Source organism: Brienomyrus brachyistius, chromosome 5 (genome assembly GCF_023856365.1).
Source record: "Brienomyrus brachyistius isolate T26 chromosome 5, BBRACH_0.4, whole genome shotgun sequence".
NCBI lineage: Eukaryota > Metazoa > Chordata > Actinopteri > Osteoglossiformes > Mormyridae > Brienomyrus > Brienomyrus brachyistius.
The window spans coordinates 35,794,421-35,820,616 of NC_064537.1; the positions used below are offsets into that span (position 1 = coordinate 35,794,421).

The window sequence follows — 26,196 nt, forward strand, 5'->3', positions numbered from 1 at the left end:
AAATCATTTCACATTAACCTTTTAAGAAAAATACACAGACAATAACGCTGATATACCTCTAGATTTTGCTTTACTTCCTAAGTCAACTTGACCTTAAACAAAAATAAATAAAAAAGAATATTTTAGTTTTTGTAAAAAAAATAAAAAATACTGCAACATAGAACAACAATTTTGTACATTTTCTCTAAATATAAAAGTAAATTGCCAAATATTAATGTATCATAGTGTAGTTAATAGTTCAGATTCAATTAGTTGCTGCTGACCTACTATACGCAGATGTCTGTAGTTTGTAATGCCGGTGAAATTCCCACATAGAGCTTTTAAACTATCCAGAAGGTGGGTGCACTCACCATTCCCACATAGATCTTTTAAACTAACTAGAAGGTGTCGGGTGCTTACCATTACCATAACCAGTACCTAGACCCATGCCAAGGTAGGCACCTTGTCCTTTTCCATAACCTGCAATAGCACCTGGAGGGATGTCAGAGAATCACAGGAGGGAGAATGGGGCATGTTATACAGAGGAATGGTCATGGACATGGTTCATGCAGATCAGTATAGTTGGACTTAAATGCTGCAAATCACCCCAAAGTGAGCTGTCAGTTTGCTTACATGTAATAAGAATGATAACAGAGGTTGAAATGGTGACTCCACTGGGGCTGGGGGTATGAATCTCATCGCTGTGCTGTGCGGATGGAATTTATGTTCTGTATGTGGGACTTCCAAGGTATGCAGTTAGGTTAAGTGGTGTAAGTGTGTGTGTTCTTTGTGACAGTTTCATTTCGAGAGTTGATTCTGGTATCAAAATATTGATGTTTTTTCACCCAGTAGTTTAAATGATTATATTATAGGGAGTAGGACATTTTAATTGTCAGCTCCCAGAATTTTGGTATTGGGATCAACATCGCAATTCCTACCTTGATTTTACTTAATATTGGATTGATAAGAAAGTGAATGGTATCACCCATCCCTAGCAGTGGCTTTGTGTTATTGATAGAATTTGGCCCTCAGGGAAAAATCCTGGTATAGCAGCAGGTCTGGGGAAATCCGCCTTGAGCAAGAGCTGCCCAACAGAGATAAGGTAGAATTCACTGCTTAACCTTTGTTCTAACAGAACCTTTCACTTGGCTTTACTCTAGTTATTTTTAGACGGGTATTCCATAAATCTGAGTTCTTGTTTATAGAGTGGGGGCGGCATGGTGATGCAGTGGTTAGCACTGTTGCCTCACACCTCTGGGACCCGGGTTCGAGTCTCTGCCTGGGTCACACGTGTGTGGAGTTTGCATGTTCTCCCCATGTCGTTGTGGGGTTTCCTCCGGGTGCTCCGGTTTTCCCCCACAGTCCAAAAACATGCTGAGGCTAATTGGAGTTTCTAAATTGCCCATAGGTGTGCATGTGTGAGTGAATGGTGTGTGAGTGTGCCCTGCGATGGGCTGGCCCTTCATCCTGGGTTGTTCCCTGCCTCGTGCCCATTGCTTCCAGGATAGGCTCTGGACCCCCCGCGACCCAGTAGGATAAGCGGTTTGGAAAATGGATGGATGGATGGATGTTTATAGAGTACAAGCAAACAGATTATTGTTAGTAAGAGGCAGGTAATTCAGAAAGAATGCACATGCAAGTATTTTATTGAGCAGCACTGGTAGAAGTGAAGTGAATTAAAAGTTTCTCCACTATTCTTTACTTATTAGCTTTTATGTAACTATGGAGGGAAATGAACAGAAGCATAAAAAGTACAAAAAATGTCCATAGAAATCATAATTTCAGGACTGACTGGATATATTATGAGTATGGATAGTTACATTCATTGGCCCTATGGGTAGGAAGTATCCCAACAGAAAGAATACTGCATTTATTAAATATTGACATGAAAAGCTTCAATAGCTCTTGAGCTTCAATTAACTGAAGTACTTATGATGTAATTATGATACGTTCTGATATGTTCTACGAACACTGACAAGTTCTCTTCTCTACTTCACATTCAATGGCTATTTTACAAATATGATACAAACCGAGGGCAATCAGAATGATGGCAACAACAGCATTCACTGCTGCCTGGTGCTGTTAAGTTATCAGGCGGGCTATCATCATTACCTGCTCCATAACCATTGCCAAGTGCCATGCCAAGGTAGCTCCCGGTTCCAGGACCGTATCCTGCAGTGAACACAATAAACACAACACAGTGTGAAGTTCATGTTTCTTTTGCATGTAAGCTCTATTCAAGATTGGCAACTTGACTCTGAACAGAGTCATTGTCTTCGGTGCAGAAACGGTGCCTGCATCTTCATTATCACTCAACACAAAAGACAAATGAATCGAAGGGTCAGTGAAACACAGATTGACACACACCAAGTAACACAAATGAAACAACATCCTGTACATGTTTAAGAGGGACAGAATGACAAAAAGAAATTAGTTGGTTCAGACACCAAAACTTTCTAGGACTTATACAAATGTGCCTAAGACAGATGAATCAAGCATGATATGGGGCACCAAGTCAAAGAAAAGTGGAGCTTCACTTGGTCTGACTCCCTCATCCCCCTTCATGTGGAGATCAAGCACTCTGTTGGTTAAGTGCTAACATGACACATTATTAGTACTATTACCAATTTTAAATTGTCATTCTTGTGGCACTGTAGCACTACAGTAATCCATCTGCAGCAATGTGTCCAGTTCCCAAAGAGTAGAAGCTTAAATTGATTGTGGATTTTGAGAACACAATAGTCCACCACTTTAGAGAGCTACACTGACACAAGTACAAATGCATAAAATCATGATCTAAAATACCAGTAACAGTGTTAAGCAGGTGCTGTGTAGAAACATGAAGAATCACAAATTATTGTTACATCATTAAACAGACAAAGCTGAGTACAACTCAGCTATATGCATGGATTTGGAATACTAACTAGGCTGCTGACACAAAATATAAAAGAAAGTACTTTTTATAGATATTTACATTAATTACCCTGATGGGTATGAAGTACCCCATGTGTAAAGTACACAACAACGTAAATTGTGGGCATGAGAGAATATTCCACACAAAACATACAAATGACTAAATTACCAACATGTTGATTATAAAAATGATTAAGACCCTTGTCAAAATACTGGATTTGAAGTTTTTGTTGAAATACAGACCACTTTTGTTGGTCTGGCCCCCTGTTACCACATGATCATTGTCCTGACTCATTGATAAACCACATTTCATTGAAGGCTTCTTTACAAGCAGAGAAAATTTAGATAGACAATAACAAAACAATTCAAGAGCACATGGAGAACACATACAATAAAACAGGAGACAGAATAGAAATGTTCTGTCTCCATTGTATCTGGCAGTTACAGCATCTGCTGATATAACAATTCAATCACAGTATTAAAACATCATAGGAAATTGAAGTTTCACACCACTAAAAATCTTCAAGACTGGCCAAACTCTGTTAGCTTGTGCAAATTTAAAAAATCAATTAAGGTTCCAAGTGTTCAGTTGTTGCTAATGTTAGCAATGTCAAAAATCCAGGTTGTAGAGCAAGTTAAAGCAACTTTTTTCAAGACACCTTTAACAACTATCATGGCAGTTGACCACAGGCTAAAACCATTAACCAACTAGATTTGGTGCCATAGGAAAAAATGGTATTGTCATTTGGTTCTGCTATCAAAGCCATACTCATTCCTCACTGATCAACTTGTACAATTTCTAGAAGTACTGCATGGATTGCCTGGAAATGTAAAAGTTACTGTGTTTTTCCCTGAATGCTGTGAGCCCTTGTCATGATATGGAGGTTTTAAAGTATACTCATTCATTTATTGCACATTCCATTTATATGACAATTTACAGAATCTTTACCCACTTACTAGGTGGTTACCATTGTTATTTGTTAAATGAAATCTTACTGCGAAGCTAAAAGCTGAAGTGAAGTGTGTGAATACTTGGGGTTGTACAATAGTAAATTTATTTGCTAAAATCTGTAATTATTCATAATCTGCCTCCTAATCCAACTTGGTGTTATTCAGCTATACCTACAGTAGCACTTGTTTAAATAAATCTTCAGTTAATTCTATGGTGGAAATTAGATGTTATGGTTATCTAAAGCTTAACACTGTACTTGATAACAGTACATGCATATGTCTCTGAGCCCATATCTTCATAATGATGTATAATATGTCTTCCATTCCAAATTTCTTCTCCTGCACTTTAATGGACAAAAACTACACTTTGTGGTCATGTAGCTCTCATTTACATATTTACATTTTTTATGATTTTCCCTTTTTATTTAAATGAGGTTTACATTACTTTTTTGCTTTATATTACATTATTTACATTAATTAGCTTTTACAGAATCTCAGTTTTTCCTCATTAGGTTGTTGTGTTTGACTAACTAGAGACGCACACCTTTGTTATCAAACTATCAATCATGACTTTTGATTTTTAAAAATAACAGAGGCCACTCCCTTACCTCCCCAAGTCCACTACGATTTAACTTATTCGGAGGAGAATACTGCAATCTGAAAATATGAGACAAATCTCATCCCATATTAGCTGAACCTGACATAACCTTTTACTTTTCAATTTGCGTAACATTTTATTTCTCAAATTGCATAATTTATGACTGGTGCCAACTCAAATCCTCATGTTTACGAAGACCCTTAACTGCATGACTACACTTCCTTTTGCACAATAAAATACTGAACAAAAAATAATGTTCTTATTTACAGTATATACATTGGATTATCTAAAATCCACAAGAACAGTATTTACAATTAAAATATTTTTACTCTTGGCTCTTTCACTTAGAGTAAACCAATTCCTTGCCCACAAAACAACAAGGGATATTAGCACACAAGTGACTTTTTCTTGCCTGATGGCTGAACTCACATTTTTAATGGTTAATTACTGCCTTTGTCAGACACACACACACACACACACACACAGTTGAGAGTGAAGCTTGGGGTCGTAGTGCACGGTCGTCAAGCTATTTATCTGGCGACTCTGGAGCATTATGTGTGATAAATTTTTTTGAATGAAAATACTGCAACCTAAAGAAAATATTATTAAAAGCCTACCTTACACACTCTCCTCACAGCTCCAAAAGAAATAAACTGTAACACAATTAAATCCTCCCACAATAAATTTTGCCAAGTTCCCCAAGATACGCTTCCAGCCAACCAGGTACCGGATTACAACCAATAAAATATGCCAAATGGGGGAGGCTGGCAACAAGAAAAGAAAAAAACAAACATTCATAGAATATTTATAAAATGATCTTGCTCCACACAGTTTTACTATTACAGACCCGCACAATTTTCCTGGGAAGCTTACATAATGATCTATAGAATAACTTTAGATGGCAGATGGCTGCATTCACAAGATGATGACTAGCAATAACGTTTCTTGGCTGCCCTCTAGTTTGCAGTTCCTATTTTGCTGCCCTTTGTTGCTGCAATTACAACGTGACTTGAATCTGACCAAGTATTACTTTTTAGCTAGATTTTCATCCATAAAATGTTATTGTGAAGTGGTAATAAGATCCTTCAAGTTCAAGTATAGTAAATAGAACAAATAATAACAGAGAGATTGATCCTATTTACAAGGATAAGCCTCTAATCATCTCATCCTTGTCTTTGCTGTCACTAAGCACCATCGCTTCAATTTTGGTGCACTTTGTCGCAACATTTGAACCAGTCCAGATCTTCAGTCATATGCGCAAATTTTGGAAATTATTGGGAAAATAATTTTTGAGTTATCATGATGACAAGATCAAATGTCTGAGCTGACCATTTCTTTGCTATCACTATATGGTGTTGCTTCAGTTTTGATGCAGTTTGTCTCAAAATTTGATCAGTTCAACATCTCTGCAAAGGTTGAAAGAAATCTGGCAAATACACTCACACAAAGCCTGCGCATTTGAAAAAGTTCCATCGTACGGTTTTTGAGTTGTCGCTTTACATACTAAAACGTCTGCAGCAGTGGTGGAGACAGCGCCAGCGGACCAATGCTAAAACCATATGTTATTGACTGAACTTTAGAGAATATAGCCAGCTCTCTAAACATGGGTACAAAGGCAGCGATTCCTGAGAAAGCATCTAGCAATAAACTGACTTAGACAATAGAAGCCTAGCAACAGACTTTTAGAGATGTTACTCAACCGACGATGCCATTCAACTGGTGGAAATTATATGATTAGAAGTAGTAACCATTTAAGAGTAACACTTCACTAGTGTGAAGTTCCAATTGACTGATATACCATCAGTTTCACTAAAGCTTCTTATGGCGCATGTTTATTACTCCTGTAGTAAAGGGTGGATAATCAAGTCAACTCTCTCACAGCAGAAACTTATCTATAGTATAGATAGAAATTACAAGTACAGTGAAGGCTAATATATTAAGCAACAACAATATAATAAAATAACAACAAATGGGACAACAAATTGAGACACATGGACTAACACATGGATTAGGACACAGGTTAGAAGAAAAGAACAAACAAATAACAAAATAGGAGTGGAGGTTTACCGATAGTAGTCACTTGTCCCTCTGGTAATATTGGCCCAGTCCTTCTAGCCTCCTGGGCCACTCCTTTTGAACCCTGATCCTCAGGTACCACAGCCATTCCCTTTCCAGCAGCCACACCAGCTCCACTGCCTTTAGTTCCCTGTACTTCAGGCACTTCAGAAGTCACACCCATCATATTCTGTCCTTCAGGACCCATAAAACCTTTCATGTTCTGTTCCAAAGGCATGATGGCCACATTTTTGTAGCTCTTCCCAGTGGGCATGCCCGTTCCTAGGCCCTTAGTGCTCTGGGCTTCAGGCATTGCAGGAGACACACCTTTAGTACTTTGTCCTTGAGGACCTGAAGAGACCAGACCCAGAATGCCCTGTTCCAGAGGCATCATGGGCACATTTTTGTAGCTCTTCCCAGTGGGCATGCCCGTTCCTAAGCCCTTAGTCATCTGGGCTTCAGACATTGCAGGAGACACACCTTTAGTACTTTGTCTTTGAAGACCCGAAGAGTCAAGACCCTTAGTGCCCTGTTCCAGAGGCATCATGGGCACATTTTTGTATCTCTTCCCAGTGGGCATGCCCGTTCCTAAACCCTTAGTGCTCTGGGCTTCAGGCATTGCAGGAGCCACACCTTTAGTACTTTGTCTTTGAGGACCTGAAGAGACCAGACCCTGAGTGCCCTGCACTTGAGGCAACATTGCCATATTTTTGTAGTTCTTTCCAGTGGGCATGCCCATTCCCAAGCCCTTAGTGACCTGTCCTTTAGACCCAAAACCTCCAACATGATAACCTGGGAACCACAAAACAGTCAACTGACAAACAATCCCAGTGAGGCAGGTCTAAACAAAAAAAAAAAAACATGTTGAGTAACTAAAAATGAATGCCAACATACTGAGGAATAAACAGACAGTGAATATAAAATTATTTCTATATAGAGGGAACAAGAATATTTAAGCTCTGCAAAAACAATGAAGTAGATGTCGTCTTTCATTTGAACATAATCCAAGTAGAAGGTTAAATAGAGTAATTTCATTAAGGTAAACCGCTATACACCGTTATGAAATGACAAACAGCTAAGATATTCATTAGATTTTCATATGAGACATTGATGACTTACCTGTGTTTGCTGATTCAGGCACCTCTCCTTTGGGTAGACCAGCTTTCGTCCCATAACCTAGTAAGCAGAATAGCAACATCATCCACTGGTTCATTCTATTCTTATTATTATATTAGATTCCAAGGAAACACATGTTGCAAGTAATGATTTATGGTGATACAGACATGGTGATGCAACTATTCAAGCACACTCTCACTGTATTTCAAGACACAAAATGTCCTTTGACAAGATTACAAATGATGCCTGATGGTTATGTGCTGATATTTGTTAACTATTCAATGAAGTTCACTGGTATGCGAAAGCTAAAATAACATTAAAGACATCACACACAATGAAGACTACAATTTCATTCTCATGGAGGAACCTGTATAATTTTTATGACATCACACTGTTATAATAATAATTATTAGATAGATAGATAGATAGATAGATAGATAGATAGATAGATAGATAGATAGATAGCTTGATTGATTGATTGATTGATTGATTGATTGATTCTCTATTGATCCCTGTGGGGAAATTCTCATTACACCTCCCCCCACTGGCTTTCTGTAGATGAGAGCAAACTGGCTGCAAAGGGCAGCCACCCATAGCAGCACCCAAGGAGCTGGGCTTTAAGGGCCTTGCTCAAGGACCAGCAGGCATGGCAAGGGCCGACTTAAACCACAGGCACAGAGGAGTAGCCCACTGAGCCACATGCTGCCCCCAGTTAAATTATTTATTAACATTCAATTTATAAGAACAAAGTTTGATTCAATAGCAGTTGATATCAACTCAAGAGACAAAGGAAGGGTGCCAATGGCCAAACACATCAGTCTCCAAAAATCAGTTAAACCGTGAAGATTGCTTCACCATTGGTTATCCCACCTGGCTTGGCTGTTTTGGCTCCAATATTGGGATATCCAGCAACAGCACCATAACCTAAAGAACACAAAGTAATGATTGTTGTACATAACTTCCAGCACTATCAGGTCAAAGCTATCAGTACTTCCATTCCCACAAACTCTATTAATGCCACATCAGCCATCTGTAGTCCTGATTCACTTTCATGAAAATATACATTGAATTAGCCTTTCCAGCACCTGCTCGCAAGATTGACAGTAATGAGTTTGTACCTGGTCTGGCCACCTTGAGCCCTCCTTTATTGGGATATCCAGCAGCAGCACCATAACCTGCAGACAACAAGGGTTCATATACAGGTTACATCCGCAGCAACATGTCACACATATTCTATTAGCATACGAGAAAATCTTAACAAAAATCAATTACTTTAGTTACAAAGAATATCTTCAATTTTTGAGCCACAAGTACTGAAATTTCAAATGATCATTCCAAACTTCCGCTACTACATGCACTGTGATGTTCTGGACCATGGAAACAAAATATGGCAGTTGAAAAGAGCACTGTTACAAACAGAATCGCACCATTTTCATTTCATGCACTTAAAACTGACACTTGGCATGGTAAATGGGCTTTACCTGTGTGTTAGGGCTGGATGGCATACCAGGCCATTGCAGGGTGTGTACAGTACACTCACCTTTATGGGCAAGTTAGAAACAGCAATCTACTCTCCCCAAGACAGAGCAGGGTACAAGTATAAGTGAAACACACCGTTGAATGTGGGCTATTACCTGTGGGTTTTACCCCCTGTCCACTGGGGACACCCGCTACAGCACCATAACCTGAGGATGATATGAATGTCAGTGTATATAAAGTAACAGGCTCCGGTGTGTTATTGACTTTACCACCAGAACATGAAATGGAGAAAAAATTTGTAAGTTTTTTGTATCTTCACAGAGTAAACAAATTTTCTTAGTTTACGTCAACCTTCATCTTCTATTATCTTTAATCCTCTAAAGAACAATTTTTATTACTCCTTCGCTTTCTTTTGTGAACAGCTAATATACCTTAAAATATGCGTTGTGTCACGCCCAGCTCATACGATCCTCGTGTATGCCACGCCCCCTGATTATCCACGTGTGCTTCCCTGATTGTACCCAGCTGTACCCTGTTGTCTGGTCTATTTCAGTCCCCGTCTTGCCTCAGTTCAGTGTCTGTCATTGATGTTAGTCTGCGTATGATGTTTCCTGCTCCCCGTCTACCCAATATATCCCCGTTTGCCCGACTTTGCCTGCATCCAGCCTGCTTCCCTGCTTGTTTGCCTTCCCCGTCTTCGACAGATCGTGACATGTTGCTATTAATCTACAGTACCATGCCGGAAATTGATGTGACTCATAAATTAACTCATAACTCTGTCAATCTGGGTCGTTCTGCTGTTAGTTGCCTAGTTCTGATTCAGGCTTCTCTTGAGTATATTGGGAGTTAATGACATTCTTTCTGTGGTGATTAAAGCACCAGAAAAGTACATTTGAAAAATTCAACAGCAATGTTTCTTACCATAAATCATGAGTTTCATTACTTATGATAATCCACAGACTTTGTAGTGAGCAGTTGAATGTAGTAACTATTTCCTTCTACTGAACTCCACACACCAATCATATCACTGTGCAGAAGATATCGCTGGGGTAGACTATGCTGGTATCTTCTGCACAATGATACTATTGGTGTGTGGAGTTCAGAAGAAAGAAATGGGTCCTAGACTAAACTGCTCACTACAAAATCTGTGGATTATCTTGAGTATATAGGTCATAATTTCCGGTAAGAGACATTGCTGTTAAATGAGCCCCAAATTGAATTTGAGGCTAATCTGTATCAAAGGAACAAAGTAAAAATTGCTACATTGCAAGTTAAATAACTTCAGGAGCAAATAATACATGTTAATGATCCATGTCAATAAAGGGATGAATAAACTAAAACAGATTCAGTAATCTGCAAAGTGTAGATTTACAATCAGTTTTGAAAAAGTTATACAAAGTTTTCCATGAACTGCACACAATGAATTCATGAAGACATAAAAGAATAATTTTCTATAAATTAAATACATTGTACCTGAAAGTATAGGGTTTCCCCCATCATACTATAAATTACTGAAAAATCAGGCGGGGTTAATCAGAAGTGCCCAACATGGACAAAGGGCAGATTACTGAAAGTTACCTTTAACACCTCCAACACTGGGGTATCCAGAAACTGCACCAGAGCCTGGGGACAAAGATGGAAGTTTAATAATACAGACAAATTGAAGCAATACTGCAATTAGCTCCACAATCAGAGCACTAAAGTACATTTAAAAAATGTAAAGTAAACAAGGCATAAAGGAATGGGAAAAAATCTCAAACTGTAGATATTTACAAAAATTTTAGAAAAATTCCAGATAAGGTATGAATCATTAATCATTGTAAACGTATTATAACATTTTTTTCACAACTATTACAAACAACAATTACAGCGATAGCAGTTTATTCTTAGGGGTAGATGAGAAATAATGAAACAGGCTGACATTCTGGAAAAGCCATATGACATAGATTGTACGTAAATGCACAGACTTTCACAGATTTTACAGTAAAGGAACGTCGAAAGGGTTTACCTGTAGGTTTACTCCCCTGTACACGGGGTACTGCAGCACCATAACCTGAGGAGAAATTTAAATGAAACAACATTACGAATGTCGAATGTTACTCAGACATGAAAATGAAACCAGCATAGACAAAGGAGTATATTTTCACCTGCACTGGCTGCTTTAATGCTGCCGCCATTAGGATATCTAGCAGCAGCAGGGTTACCTGAGGACCAGAGATCCAGTTTCTGTACACTCAGGCTTTACCATCAATCAACAATCTGCTTAGGAATCTGAATCTGCCAAGTTTCCGAAAAGGTTTACAAAAGAAGTTTTTACTTAAAAAAGTTACCAAAGGGTCATTTTGAGGAAACATAACACAATTAATTTACAATAAACACAAAAGCAAATTCATTTTTATCTTGCAAATACTTTAAAATCACTAATTATTTTTTTTTCAATGCCATAAACTGATATACAAGGGAATTAACATCAATCAATCTATCCGTCTTCCAAGCTCATATCATTTATAGAGTTTCTGAAGGGTTTGAGCTCGACCTGGGTTATGAAACAGACATGTGGCAGCACAAACCACAGTGTGTGTTTTACCTGCATTGGCTGTTCTAGCTGCTGCATTGGGGTATCCAGCACCAGCACCATACCCTGAGGACCACAGTACTGTCTTTAAACATTGATTCACTCATTATTCATTATTCTACAATCTTGCAGAAAATGCAGTGCTCATAGGCAACATATAGCTGGAGTCAACTTTGACTTACTGGACATAGCTAACATTTACAACAAAAAGAAGACTTTGATTAGACCTTATTTTCATCCATTTCCTGAAACTGCTTGTCCTATTCAGAGCATCGGGGGGTCTGGAGGTGCAGGGTAGAGAACAACCCAGGATGGGGCACCAACCCATCACAGGGCACACTCAATCACCATTCACTCACACATGCAATTTGGCCCCATGATGACACAGGGACAACATGCAAAGTCCAAACACGGAACCCTAGTGTTAGAGGTGTGAGGCAACAGCGCAAACCACTGCACCACTGTGCCACACCTAAACCTTATTTTGTAACGGTCTCTTGTTCCATAAAATGTTTTAAACAGCAAATACAACAGTTCAAAATACTCCCATATAAAATTTGAGCAAAAGACTTAAAGATGAGATATAAAAAACACTACTTCTAAAGTATATTCTACAACTACTGTATATTCCTTTGGATTTGATTGTGGATTTGAGTGTGGGTTTTATCAAGATTTCTATCCAGAGAATCAAATGGATGGCACAAAACACCAGTAGTAGCAGAAGGAGTATACCTGCTTGAAACCACAATCATTTGCTATAAGCTATTTAAATTAGTAAGACACACATGAATTCAGCAGAAGCAGCCCCCCCTGTCATGCTTGGAGACGGCAGTGTCATGGTCTGGGGTGACAGAGCTGGCGATCTGCACCAAATCCTTGGCAATCTCAGCCAGCTCGGCCCGCTGTAGCAAACCTCAAAGGCATAGCACTCCATCAGCATTAAGGCTCACTGGAAAGTCCTCCATTCTACAGCAAAGTAACTATCCAAAAAGAACCTCAGAATGATGTACAGCTATCTGACAAAAAAGTGGAGGACAACTCAAACTACAGACCTGGCCTGTTCAGTCCGCTGACCTTCCTAGTACCCAGCCCAAATGGTTTATATGGCTGCAGATGTTATCAAGGCAAGCAGTGGCTCTTTTCAGGAATTTTGAAAAGATTAACAGAATTTTTCTTTCAGAACCTGCCTGTTATTCATATTATGCCTTTTTTAATTTAGTTTTTCTTCTTATTTAAGGTATTTGCAGAATATTCTAACTGGTAAAAATAGTTGCGAAAACCTTTCAATAAGTGTTCTCAAATTCTGGACTGGTACTGAGAGAAACAGTGCAGAAGTTTGTATTACCAAAGGGTGTGACCCCAAGTCCGCTGGAAACACCAGCTGCAGCACCATAACCTGGGGATGAGATACAGACCTTTGCAAATGGGTACACCCTATTCACAAATGTGCAGACTCTTGTTCACAAATGTGCACACTCATTCACATAAAAAAATGAAAATTTATATTAAAAAATAACTGTACCGTATTGCACATTACATTCAAAAAAGCAAATCAGTCTGAAATGTAACATTCATCAAGCAGCAACACAGTAAAAATATGAAAATTCCGTTTGTTGTTTGTTGCTATTCTCTCAATAACTGTGAAATTATTTCAGTAATTGTTTAATATGAAATATCTATAAGTATCAGTGGTTTGTAAGCTGGACAGACCCCAAACTTAAGAGAAACCAAAAAAAAACACTTTTCTTCTTTTGCTTGGTTTGTACTTTACCTGGTTTGGCTGCCTTAGCTCCACTGTGATAACCAACGCCAGCACCATAACCTGACAACCAAAGCAGTTATGGAAGCATGTATATAACCATATAAAATGTTCAGAACTGGATGGGATGCCAATGCATAGCAGAATTCACACACTCACATGTGCTCACTCACACAGTGGGTAATATTGAGATGCCAGCGAGCCTAATGAGTGTCTTCAAACTACAGGAGAAACTATTAATACTTAAAAAAAATTATTTCACGTAGCAAGACATCCGTACTGTGTACTGAATCATTCCCTAATACAGCACAATAAAGTATCAGACAATATACAGTACTGTGAAAAAATCTTAGGCAGTCAAAAGAAATGTTTAAAGCTATTTATCTGGGTAGTAAATGCACTTTGCTCAGAACAAAAGACACTATTCAACATAAAAACACATGCTAATTAAAAGTAATGTAATAAATACTTGGGTGGCACGGTGACACAGTGGTTAGCGCTGCTGCCTCACAGGAAAAAGGTCTGGGGTTCAGTGCTGGGTCCTTTCTGTGTGGAGTTCACACGCTTTCCCCATTTTAGCTGGGGGCTCCAGTTTCCTCCCACGTTCCAAAAGCGTGCAGGATAGGTTGATTGGTGAGTCTAAATTGGCCCTGTGTGTGTGTGTTCTGCAGTGCGTTGGCTACTGCCCAGGTTGGTTCCCGGGATAGGCTGTGATCCTCCCCGCGACCCCATTTGGGGTTAAGCGGTTTCAGAAGATGGATGGATGGATGGATAATAAATACTAGTAAAAATGTCTTCTGTTCTCCAAAAAGTTACTGGTATCTAGTTGGATAGTTAGATGAACACTGCTGCAGTTCCCAAACCGCTCCTCTGGGGCACCACAATTATTACATGTATTTATTAAATTTCACCACCAGCTCACTTAATCAATTAACTTAATTAGTTAAAAAAGTCGATGAGATATTGATTAGCTATATGAGGTGCGTTAGCAGTGGAGTAAAAAAATTCATGGGTGTATTGTATGGTTACTAATGTAAATAATGGAGTGAGTTTAGCAGATGCTTTGAAACGGCTAAGCTGACACACTTTGACAGGGATAATAGCATAGTTTTACAGCAACATAAAGATTAATGATAATATTTAATCATCATTTTCTTTAGCTTTCTAAGACTTTTACACAGTACTGTATATACAAAAAAATATGTATAAAAATATAGAGAGATATGTACAGTGCTCACTGAAAGTCTTGGGACGCTCGCTTAATTCTGTAAAAGTGCTGCAAATTTATTAGTTTCATAACTAATGCAATGCTTAACATATCTGCATATTTTTCGCAGACATTTTCTTTTTTTTAAGTGTCATAGTTTTTTTGACTTGTCTCATTCAGTTCTTTTCTTGCCATTTTGATATTAATTGCATTTGTAGTCCTTGGCGCCAAAGGGATATTAAGCAGAAATGTTTGATGTATTATGCTATTGCAAAAGTGTTACTAATTAAAGAAGCACCCAATGAGACAGTTTATCAATGAACGTTTTAGCTCAGAACAGCTCTTTTATAACTTGAATTTGGGTTTCAGTTTATTGCTACATGAAATTAATGTTTACTTAGAAGTCCTGGTCACTTCAAATGTGAAATATATTTTTAACAAGTGAAAAAAAGTAATGATTTCTGTTATAAAGCTCAATAAATTTGTAATATTTTTTAATGAATTAAGGAAGCATCTCAAAACTTTCTATGAGCATAATACACAGAAAAATCGAGAAGCAAAAGACGTTACCAGTAGGTCTTGCCCCCTGCCTGTCAGACACACCACCAGCAGCAGCATAACCTGAAGACCACAGGCATTATACTGTGTAATTTACATATGCTCATTATACCAACACACAAAGACCATAAAACAGATACTTCAACATGTCTCATAATATGACACACCAATAAAATTAGTTTTTAAATGAATTATAATCCATCCTTCCCTTTATTCTTGAAATGTGGCAACCAGTTGAAACAATTACTCATCTGATCCAGGCTGTCTCACCTGCTCCAAGTCCAGCTCTCAGAAAGATCGAGGCTGCGGTGTTTGTACTCTGTGTACCCAAACCTCACCCACACGACTGTGCTGATAACAGGGGTGTATTTTTTACCTGCTTTGGTGCCTCCGCTGGGATATCTGGCAGCAGCACCATAACCTGAGGGGCAGATTTCACAGCTAGTGCTCCAGTCATACAGCACGTGAAATTTTACATTAATTCCGGGGCATTTCTATAGGACAAGCAGGTGAAGCTGCCAGTGCTAACCAGCCCCACCCCAATAGAAAGAACATATAACCAAAGCAAAACCACAAAATAACAGACATTTGAGCCTTAAAGAATCTAACTGACTTGGATTTAGACCTTTCCTTCCAAAAGCAGCTCCAAGTCCTGAAAGAAAGACGTATGTGAATGAGCCCAGCTTTACAGCCTCTGAAAACATGTCACCAGTTGATATTAAACTGCAGACGAGGTGATGCAGGCTGGCCCACCTGCACCGAGTCCGAGTCCTGGCCTGGGGAACACGCCAGCACCTGGCCCATAACCTGAAAGCCAAGGCAGGGCTCAGAATCACACGCTGGGCTGCACAAGCCTACGAGGGTGAAGCTCCCCACTGTGTGCATGACCCATAATGTCACGATGACAATTGGTGTTAACAATGACACCAAAATTAGCATTTAATCATAATCACTGTCTGGGTCAGTCTAATACCTGTATTCTTTTAATCTCATATATATATTATAACTCCGGTTTCCCCCCACAGTCCAAAAACATGCTGAGGCTAATTGGACTTGCTAAATTGCCCGTAGGTGTGCATGTGTGAGTGAATGGTGTGTGAGTGTGCTCTGCGATGGGCTGGACCCCCATCCTGGGTTGTTCCTTGCCTCGTGCCTATTGCTTCTGGAATAGGCTCCGGACCCCCCGCGACCCAGTATGATAAGCGGTTTGGAAAATGGATGGATATATATTTTGTGGTTTTAATTTGATTAGCTATAGTCAAACTTACCGCCTAAAGGATTTCCTTTGTATCCATAGCCAGTGCTGCCATATCCTATAAAAACAAAGAACATCAGTTAGGCTTCACATTTGTACCCACACTTGTCTTGGGCCTGGAGTGTGGGTCCTGTTTCAGTCACTCACCTGGTCCCTGCCTTCCCGCTTGTGGGCCCAAAGCCAGCCCTCTTCCTGTGCCCAAACCAAATGCAGCACCTAAACTTACAGCAATTATCATTTTAGCAGCACACCCACAGTGGCTAAAATCATTCAATGAAATCAGGCAGTGACAGGTCACCTGTGTAGGCCGGCTTGGCGCCGTATCCTTGCTGAATGGCTCCCCTCCCAAGACCCCCATATCCACCTGGAAAACACGCGCCCAGTGCATACCTTAGCATGTGTGTCCAGTGGGAATCAAATAAAGGAAAAAATACATGCCATAGCAGTACAGTAACTTACCTATTCCAACGCGGGGCCAGGATAAGGGCATGACTAATCAGAATTACTTTAATTTATGTTATATAATGACAAACAAAGTAACAAAAAAAGGTTCTTGCATATTCAGAAATGGTTTTGTTTTACTATACAATATATTAGGGCCATAAAATATTACTACCAAAAAAAAAGAAAATCACAGTATTAGTGAAAAGTAAGTACAAGTATGCAAATCACACTAAATCCACCAGGTCTGAATATTTCAAAAACGCGATGAATAATGAATAGTTAGTCTGCCAAAAATATCACAAAATATGAAGCAAGTGACAGAACTGTCACAAGCATCAGTTGCTAATCATTTTAGCCCGAACTAAACCCCTGCATTCACCTGCAGGTAGTTCATAAAAATACAGACTTTCATGTATCTGTCCTTGCAGCCTGACGGCCCAGAGCTCATGGCACCTGCCCAGTCCTGATGCCCACTTTCTGTTCCTGTGTCTTTCCTCTTTGCTGAAGCCAAAATGTTCATTCCTCACTAAAGCTTCTACTCTGTCATTAATCTATTCATTCATCTGCAAGTGAAAGTCCTGCAAACATCTTTAATACATTTATGCCTTAATATTTATTTTTGTGCATTGTATTTATTGGATTAATTGGGAATCACTGGCTTAGATCCTCAAACCACTTATTTCTCACACAGTCGTCTAAAAAACAAAGGTGATGGGGTTTTTGTGGAATAGCTGGCCCCTCCAGGTCTACCTGCCCCCCTGCATTACCAATATTACTGTAAATCATGGCTTAAAACTCATTTTTACTCTTTAGCATTTGGGCTAGTTTGATGCTTTAGATTTTAGTATGATTATAGCACGTTTTAGTATTTAGTATATATTAATATTAGTTGTATTGTACGTTTCTTTTTATGACCTATTTTTCTACCTTATTATGTATTTTTACATCATGCCTCATTATTCCTGGTACTTTGACAAATAGCAGTTGGTTCTGTTTGATGTTTTAGCATGTCTTGTTAGTTTTAATTCTTTTTTAGCCTTGTGCAGTACTTTGGACTAACTATTATAATATTTTAAAAGTTCAACATAAATAAATGACTTGAGTATTTTTATTTAATCAATATTTTATATAGGTGTAATAATAGAGGCTATGAGCTGCCTGTCCCGCCTCACCTGCTGCCTTGACGGGGTTGCCCATATACCCGGCACTACCCTGCATGCCAAGAGCTGCACTGGCTCCTGCAAAAGGAAGCAGGAACACATAGATATATCAGAGGTAAACAGACGTCTAAAGGCATTAAAACATTATTAATGGCAGGCAATTCTGTTTATTGAAATATTTCTATTTTCTATTCTATACACTTTGAGGGTATTTACACAATTGGTACATGCCACAAACAAGTATGGATTGTAGTGGCTGTGTTTAAAGTGTGGATTATTAAATCAATATCATTTATATAAATCAATCAATATAATAGTTAAATGTCATACAGTGTTACATGCAGTATTGTAGGTTGAAACATTTTTGGTGGGCAATAATATGCACTTGTATACCTTAGAGCCACTATAGGAACATTTGATGAACACAGTGACTTATTCCCATTCAAAGTAAACACAGAACCATGCAATAAACGCTGAAAATGGGTCAACAGTCACCTCTGGGTGGCATCAGCTGCCTCCCCACGCCACCTCTAGTCTGTGGGCTAACCCCTGAGAAGCAGAAAAGAATGTGCTGTCATATATTGTAGAAATATTGACAGCTGAGTGACACAAAAACAATGATGTACAGCTGGGGATAACATAAGGCATTTGTGATAATGGATCATTTGGGATAAAGGGGTTTATGAGGCTCAGCATGAAGAGATGTTAGTTATAGACTGGGCTGTTATGTCTCAAGACAATAGTCTCTATGCACCAGAAAAATATGCAAAGTGTTGATGGGAATCAGATAAGGAATGGAGCCTGTGCTGAACCTCTGATTACTATGGAAACTGGCCTTGTGAAAGAATTACAGCCGGGGAGGAAAGCTACAGTATGGGGGGCACACAGCTGGAGTACACCCTGATCAGGGCGCACGACTGGGGTACGCCCTGATCAGGATGCCAGCCCATCACAAGGCACATGACTGGGGTACGCCCTGATCAGGATGTCAGTCCATTACAGGGCACATGACTGAGGTACGCCATGATCAGGATGCCAGTCTGTCACGGGACACAGGGCTAGGGTACGCCCTGATCAGGATGCCAGTCCATCACGGGGCACGTAGCTGGGGTACGCCCTGATCAGGATGCCAGTCTGTCACGGGACACAGGGCTAGGGTACACCCTGATCAGGATGCCAGTCCATCACAGTGCACACAGATGGGGTATGCCCTGATCAGGATGCCAGTCTGTCACGGGACACAGGGCTAGGGTACGCCCTGATCAGGATGCCAGTCCATCACGGGGCACGTAGCTGGGGTACACCCTGATCAGGATGCCAGTCTGTCACGGGACACAGGGCTAGGGTACACCCTGATCAGGATGCCAGTCCATCACAGTGCACACAGATGGGGTATGCCCTGATCAGGATGCCAGTCCATTACAGGGCACATAACTGAGGTACGCCCTAATCAGGATGCCAGTCCATCACGGGGCACACGACTGGGGTACGCCCTGATCAGGATGCCAGTCCATCACAGGGCACACGACTGTGGTACGCCCTGATCAGGATGCCAGCCCATCACAAGGCACATGACTGAGGTACGCCCTAATCAGGATGCCAGTCCATCACGGGGCACACGACTGGGGTACGCCCTGATCAGGATGCCAGTCCATCACAGGGCACACGGATGGGGTATGCCCTGATCAGGATGCCAGTCTGTCACGGGGCACACGGCTGGGGTACGCCCTGATCAGGATGCCAGCCCATCACAAGGCATATGACTGAGGTACGCCCTAATCAGGATGCCAGTCCATCACAGGGCACACGACTGGGGTACGCCCTGATCAGGATGCCAGTCCATCACAGGGCACGTGGCTGGGGTACATCCTGATCAGGATGCCAGTCCATCACGGGGCACACGACTGGGGTACGCCCTGATCAGGATGCCAGTCCATCACAGGGCACCCAGCTGAGGTACGCCCTGGATGGGAAATCGGTCCATCATAGGACACAAGGCAGGGTACACCCTGGATAGGCTGCCAGTCCATTATAGGGCAAAAGGCTGGGGTATACCCTGTATGGGATAAGACATGAAAGAGCTCAACTCCCAAAAAAGTCAGTAGGTAGTGATGTAAAGTCAATGGGTGGTGGTGCGAAGTTACTTTACTGTTTGGCTGTTCAGCTCTCTCTGCTGCCCCAAAAAATACACCAGAGACTAATAAAATACCTGTTTGCTTCTTAAGACTTCAACAGCCCACAGAAATAATGTCTCCTCTCTGTCTCTCTCTCAAAATTTTTATTTGTATGTAGGAGCACATATTTGTACATATTTGTTCACAATCTTTGCTGATGCTGCTAAGAGGAGTTGATGTTCTAATCCTGTGCAATGTGTAAATATGTATGCATCTGTGTTCTGCACACATGCATACAGGTGTATATATTATTTATACAGTTTAAAAATTTTATCATTTGTATGTAGGATGTTTGACTTCGCGTCGGAGGTGTGAATGATGAGCTGGATGCTTTTTCTAGTTTATTTTCATCTCAATTTGTCCCGCCATTTCATAGTAGACATGTGAGACATGGTACACAGATCATTGTGCTCATGTATTCTGAAATAGTAACAGGACACTTAAGCAGCTCGACAAGCCAAAGGGGTGAGGAGCTGTACTGGATGAGAAAAGATAACATCTCACTGCATCACTTGTACTATTGGAATTGGGCTGATTAAACATGCGACTATATTAATGAGCGGAGCCAAGCGCATGCCCCTCCCCAGCCATCCAGTCAGCACTAACTGCATCCCCTCTCAGTAAGAAGCCTGGCAAATAACAGGCCATTCATACTGGGACCGCCAAAGCGGCCCAGCGGCAGTGGTGAGTTAGTGCTCTCCTCTCACAGCGCTGTCAGATTTCGACAGCCACTGCTACCTGTGCCCTGCTTCCTTTGATGTGAGAAGGGAGGAGATGCCTAACTATGGAGCAACTTCACAGAGTTATGCAATGGCCTGGAGAAGAGCCAGCATGCTGTGGACCACAAAGCAGCCTCTGCAAGCTGCTTTTATTACGGCTTTGACACAATCATCAGAAATGTTGCAGGCACACACAAGCTTCAGTGGGAACTTTTCTTTACATTTTCTAAGGTTTCCTCCTATCTGACACCTCAACCCCAGGGTGGAGTCTGCTCCTGTACTCTTATGGCTATGATTGTAACAATTCATTTGGTCCGTCATGTATAAAAATGCCAGGAAGCACAGGGCAGGGGACACATCCCTCACAGGAAGCAGACTTACATGCCATGGGAAATGTAGCGGAAGGAAACCTGCCTAAACAACTGAGAAAACACAAGGGAACTGCAAACACACAGAACCAGGCCAGAATGTGAATCCATAATCCTGGAGGACTACCTGTATATATCTGTATGGGCCACATGTTTGAATATGTAAAACATATGTGTGTGTTTGTGCGTGTGAATATATATATATATATATATATATATACAGTGATACCGAGACACACTCTATATATATGTTATATATAAACACAATGCATATGTACTCAGATGTTTATATATATATATATATATATATATATATTATATATATATATATATATACACACACACACATAATTTATCTTACTGGCTATCTACAAAACAATCCAGCACTTTCCTAGACTTTTACCAGTCTACTCTTGTGATTTTTAGTTCACAAGATTCTAGGTTACAGTGAAATGATTAAAGTGGTTCGAATTATGCAAATCAACAGGGTGTATTCACACGTATAAAATAAACCAGAGAACTAAGGTTACATTTTCAAAATCATACAGTTATTTCTTAAAATGTTCAGAGGGAGTGATTTCTTCACTCCAATCTTTCTCCTCACGTATTTCCCTTTGAAGGCCCCGCCAGTGCGGCCAGCCCGGGACCCCTTCTCCCTTGTCACCTGCTCTCGCACCCTTACCTCCTTGCAGCGAACTTTGTGCCAGTCCACAGACGAGCAGGAATCGAAGGATCATGCTTCTTAGCATGCTGAACAGACTGGGAAATGCAGACAGGCAGGCGGAGGAACGCAAGGCTCAAACAGACATTCCCGCTACTCAACCTCATGTTATATATCCATCTGGGTCAGAAAGTCACTCTATAGGCAGTGCTGCGATTGGCCATCGCTCAGACAGCCCCGCCTTCCTGCTCAATAGGGCCCCACATCTGCAGCTCTCAGGTGCACAGATGTTAAACATACAGTAAGTGGTGTGGTGAATGGAGAGGGAAGGCTACTGGGACACAATGGCAGAGAAAATGACAATCATAGAAGGATGGATATGCATGGGGAGAAGGTAGAGTGCAGAGCCAAGACTGGGTAAAGACAGTGATCCAATCACATCAGCTTAGGTTAAGAACCTAGTTGGAAACACCTCTGGGATCCAAGAAAAACAAATGAAGGACTGTCAGAACTGAATAGACTAAACAAATACGGCTGCCTAGTCAGAGGGTGCTGGTACACTGCACTGCATGGTGACATCAGCTCAGCAGTGTGGAATCAACGTGAAACAGGGCTACACACATTAAGTGTTACCAGCACTGGAAAATGGACAGAAGTGTCCTCTCATAAATATGCATAAATATGAGAATCACTGAGAGCTTTGCACTACTGTGCACTCAGCTTTCTATGCTTTATATTGGCCTGGGTCATGGGGATTAGCTAATATATTTACTGTAACTCAGTTATGAAAATGTTTCGATCACAATGAGGTAAAGGTGTGTCCATTTTACCAGTATTTACAGTGTGTCAAAACCTTTGGGAGCCACTGTAGTTCATCAAGTAGTTATTTTCGCAAAACCTACTAGTATTCAGAAAACTATTTACCATAGTTTAAAGTACTACAAGTTGAATTCTTTGGAACTTAGCATTTCAGATAGAACTATTGTAAAACATAGTTATTTAAGCAATAAACATCCGGTGTCTTTTAAATGATTTAATAGCACATGATAATATGCTGATAAATTACTTATTATTATACCTATCAAAGTTCTAAAGATTATTATAGACAAATGAGAGAAATATAAATATCATTGAACGCAAACGTCAATGTAAATTAAATTATACTGTATTACAGCTCTCTGCTCAAACTCAGTATCAATGAAGTTTTTTGTGAAAAAGAAAAGCATAATTTTTCATGAATAATCTGATATGTACAGTTCAGCCCAAAGGACATTACTGAGAAGGTGGTTAAATATTGAGCTAAAAGTTCCTGTCACTCATGTTTCCTCCCGCCTGCTTCAGAAGCAAAGAATTTCCATGATTGCAGTGCAACACACGCAGCCTGGCACAGGCACAGACAGAGTGACCCTTTGTCTGCCTAGAAAAAGAAAACAAATGCAAGATATCTCACCTTCAACATACATTCCTCACCGTTTCCCCAAATCCTGATCTTACGGGGTCAACGTGGGGTTAATGTCTGACCTCTTGACCTCTGTGATCTCTGACAGCCTTGGCTTAGCATGAACCCTCCCTTAACTGATTTTATAGGCACCTTAACAATGGGGGTGTGTGTGGCTCAGTAGAGTAGGACTTTGTGCACTTAATCTTACAATCTCTGATCTGAATCCCTTTGCTGGCAGAATGGTGTCGCTGTTGGAGCCATAGAATAGAATAGAATAGAATAGAATAGAATAGAATAGAATAGCAACTTTTATTGTCAGATGAACAGAGTGTGTAAAAATAAATAAATAGACAATAGAATATAAGTGGAACTAACATTAAAATATAATAACTGCAGTATAGCAGCAAAAAACAAGACATATACTGCATAAAGTTCTTGAAAAAGTGACATGTGCATGGAGTGTGGGGAGGGGGTTGGAGGGGGGCTGGAATGAGTTAAGAGTTCAGTCTAATGGCTTGAGGAATGAAACTATTACAGAATCTGACTGTCCTGGTTCTGATGCTGCAAAGCCTCTTCCCAGACGGCAGCAGGGAGAACAATCCGTGGTGGGGGTGGACGGAGTCTCTGATGATGTCACGGGCTCTGCTGAGACAGCGTTTGAGTGCAATGTCTTGGATGGATAGAAGAGAAGTCCCGATGATCCTCTCTGCAGTCCTCACCACTCTCTGCAGCCATTTCCCGTCTGAGGCGTTCGAGCTGCCAAATCAGTTGGAGATACAGCTGGTCAGCACACTCTCTGTGGTGCCTTGGTAGAAAGTGGTGAGGATGGGAGAGGAAAGGTTTACTCTCTTCATCCTGCGCAGGAAATGCAACTGCTGCTGAGCCCGTTTTACCAATGAAGTTGTGTTTGGTGACCAGTCCAGATTTCCAGTTATCCGCACACCCAGGAATTTGATGCTGCTGACAACCTCCACGACACTGTTGTCAATGACGAGTGCTGAATGACTGGGCTGGTTTCTCCTGAAGCCGATGATCATCTCCTTGGTCTTCTCGACATTCAGGATCAGGTTGTTATCCCTGCACCATCCCACCAGTTGCTTCACCTCCTCTCTATAGGGCAGGTTATTATCATTCCTAATGATACCCACCACTGTTGTGTCATCTGCGTATTTTACGATGTGATTTGAGGCAGATGCAACGCAGCAGTCATGAGTCAGCAACGTGAACAACAAAGGACTGAGGACACAGCCCTGAGGGAAACCGATGGAGAGAGAGATGTAGCTGAAGATGTTACCCACTCTCACTGACTGTGGCCTAGCAGTGAGGTAGCCCAGCAGCCAGTTACACACGGGCGTGCTGATAGCCAGGGGGTACAGTTTGCTCACCAGCTGCTGGGGGATGATTGTATTGAATGCTGAACTAAAATCAACAAACAGCATTCGTACATGAATGTTCTTGTCCTCCAAATGTGCTAGGCTCAGGTGAACAGCAGAGGAAATGCCGTCCTCCCTGGAGAGGTTTGGCTGGTAAGCCAACTGAAATGGGTCAAATATACTCCAAAGGACATTTAGTCCATGTAAACCGCCATCATGGGATTTACTGCTAAGAACTTGGCTCCTATCTAGCCGGAATGTTGTTAGCCCAGGCAAGCTAACTGCATCGTCGGAAACACCCGAGTTCAGCCATGTCTCCACCAGAATCATAACACAGCAGTCTCTCACCTTTCGTCTTGTGGTTAAATCCGGCCTTAGATAGCCCAATTTGTTTTCCATGGACCGGACGTTAGCAAGCAAAACAGATAGAAGCGGTGTTCGGCAGCGGGTTAACCTTTTGCTTAGCCGTTAGCCTGCCCCGACAGCCCCGCTTGCGCTTCCTGTCGCACTGTCTTCGTCTTCTCCTGTGCCGGTTTGTATGGGAAGGGAGCTCCACTGCTGCCTCAGCCACAGGCTGTAGCAGTCCAAAGCTGCGTAGCTCTGCCAGGATGTTTGGGTCCACGGCATGAAAGCTTCTCTATGTTTATAATCCAAGTAGGAGCTGGCGATCTTACACAAGTTTACTGACATTATGCTGCGAGCTAATCACCGAAGTCTCAGTTTTAACTGAGTTTACACCCAAAAGTGGTCCAATGTTATCGTGAGCTAATGCAGCCGCAGCCGAACAGGGCGCCGCCATCTTGAAGACAGAGCAAGGCCCATTACCCCAGTTGCTCCCAGGGACTGACTGACCCTGCTCTCTGATAGCAATGTGAATAAAAGCATCTGCTAAATGAATAAATGCAACATATCAAGCATCCTCCAAACACCATTTGAGAGAGGGGAGGGCATGGACCTTCTGATATGAGACAAGGTCATGTGACAAACCCCTCTCACCTATGGTCAGCTACCCCTAGTATTAAACTCCAGTGTTCTCCCTCTCGCTTTCATCATGCCCCAACAAAAGATCAGTGTCCTGAGGAGCATTCCCTCAGGCTCTGATCCATCTGAAGCAGTTCTTGCAGCTCTTGCAGAGCCCCTGAGAGCATGTCCCATGGTCACACTTCTGTTCTCATACAGACTGCAGAGAAGAGAATGGTCAGGTCAGTCTGCTTCATAGTGTAAGGCAATTTGTTTATTAAAAATCCATCCATTCATCTTACAACTGCTTATCCAATGCAGGGTTACATTTGGAAAGGGGCACTGGGAACAAGGCGGTCAAACACAAGGGATGGATGGGATGCTAATCCATCACAGTTTATAATAAATGAGAATGAGGATTTATGGTTCCCGGACGATGCATATTTATGCT

The 26,196-nt window shown here is 41.0% G+C and overlaps 1 protein-coding gene across 1 annotated transcript; it reads right to left on the minus strand.

Annotated features, from left to right (window-relative positions):
• Nucleotides 1-373: 373 nt before the first annotated feature.
• LOC125743167 (fibroin heavy chain-like) lies at nt 374-25,184 on the minus strand. Its single transcript, XM_049015887.1, has 22 exons — nt 25,134-25,184; nt 24,721-24,947; nt 24,356-24,522; nt 18,062-18,127; nt 16,744-16,809; nt 16,593-16,661; nt 16,459-16,503; nt 15,944-15,997; nt 15,804-15,842; nt 15,567-15,611; nt 15,203-15,253; nt 13,438-13,488; nt 13,012-13,062; nt 11,679-11,732; nt 11,100-11,144; nt 10,670-10,714; nt 9,247-9,297; nt 8,731-8,787; nt 8,483-8,536; nt 7,616-7,672; nt 2,092-2,151; nt 374-471 (listed from the first exon to the last, which is right to left on the minus strand). The coding sequence occupies exons 1-22, from the start codon at nt 25,182-25,184 to the stop codon at nt 374-376; spliced, it is 1,503 nt and encodes a 500-aa protein (XP_048871844.1).
• Nucleotides 25,185-26,196: the final 1,012 nt, after the last annotated feature.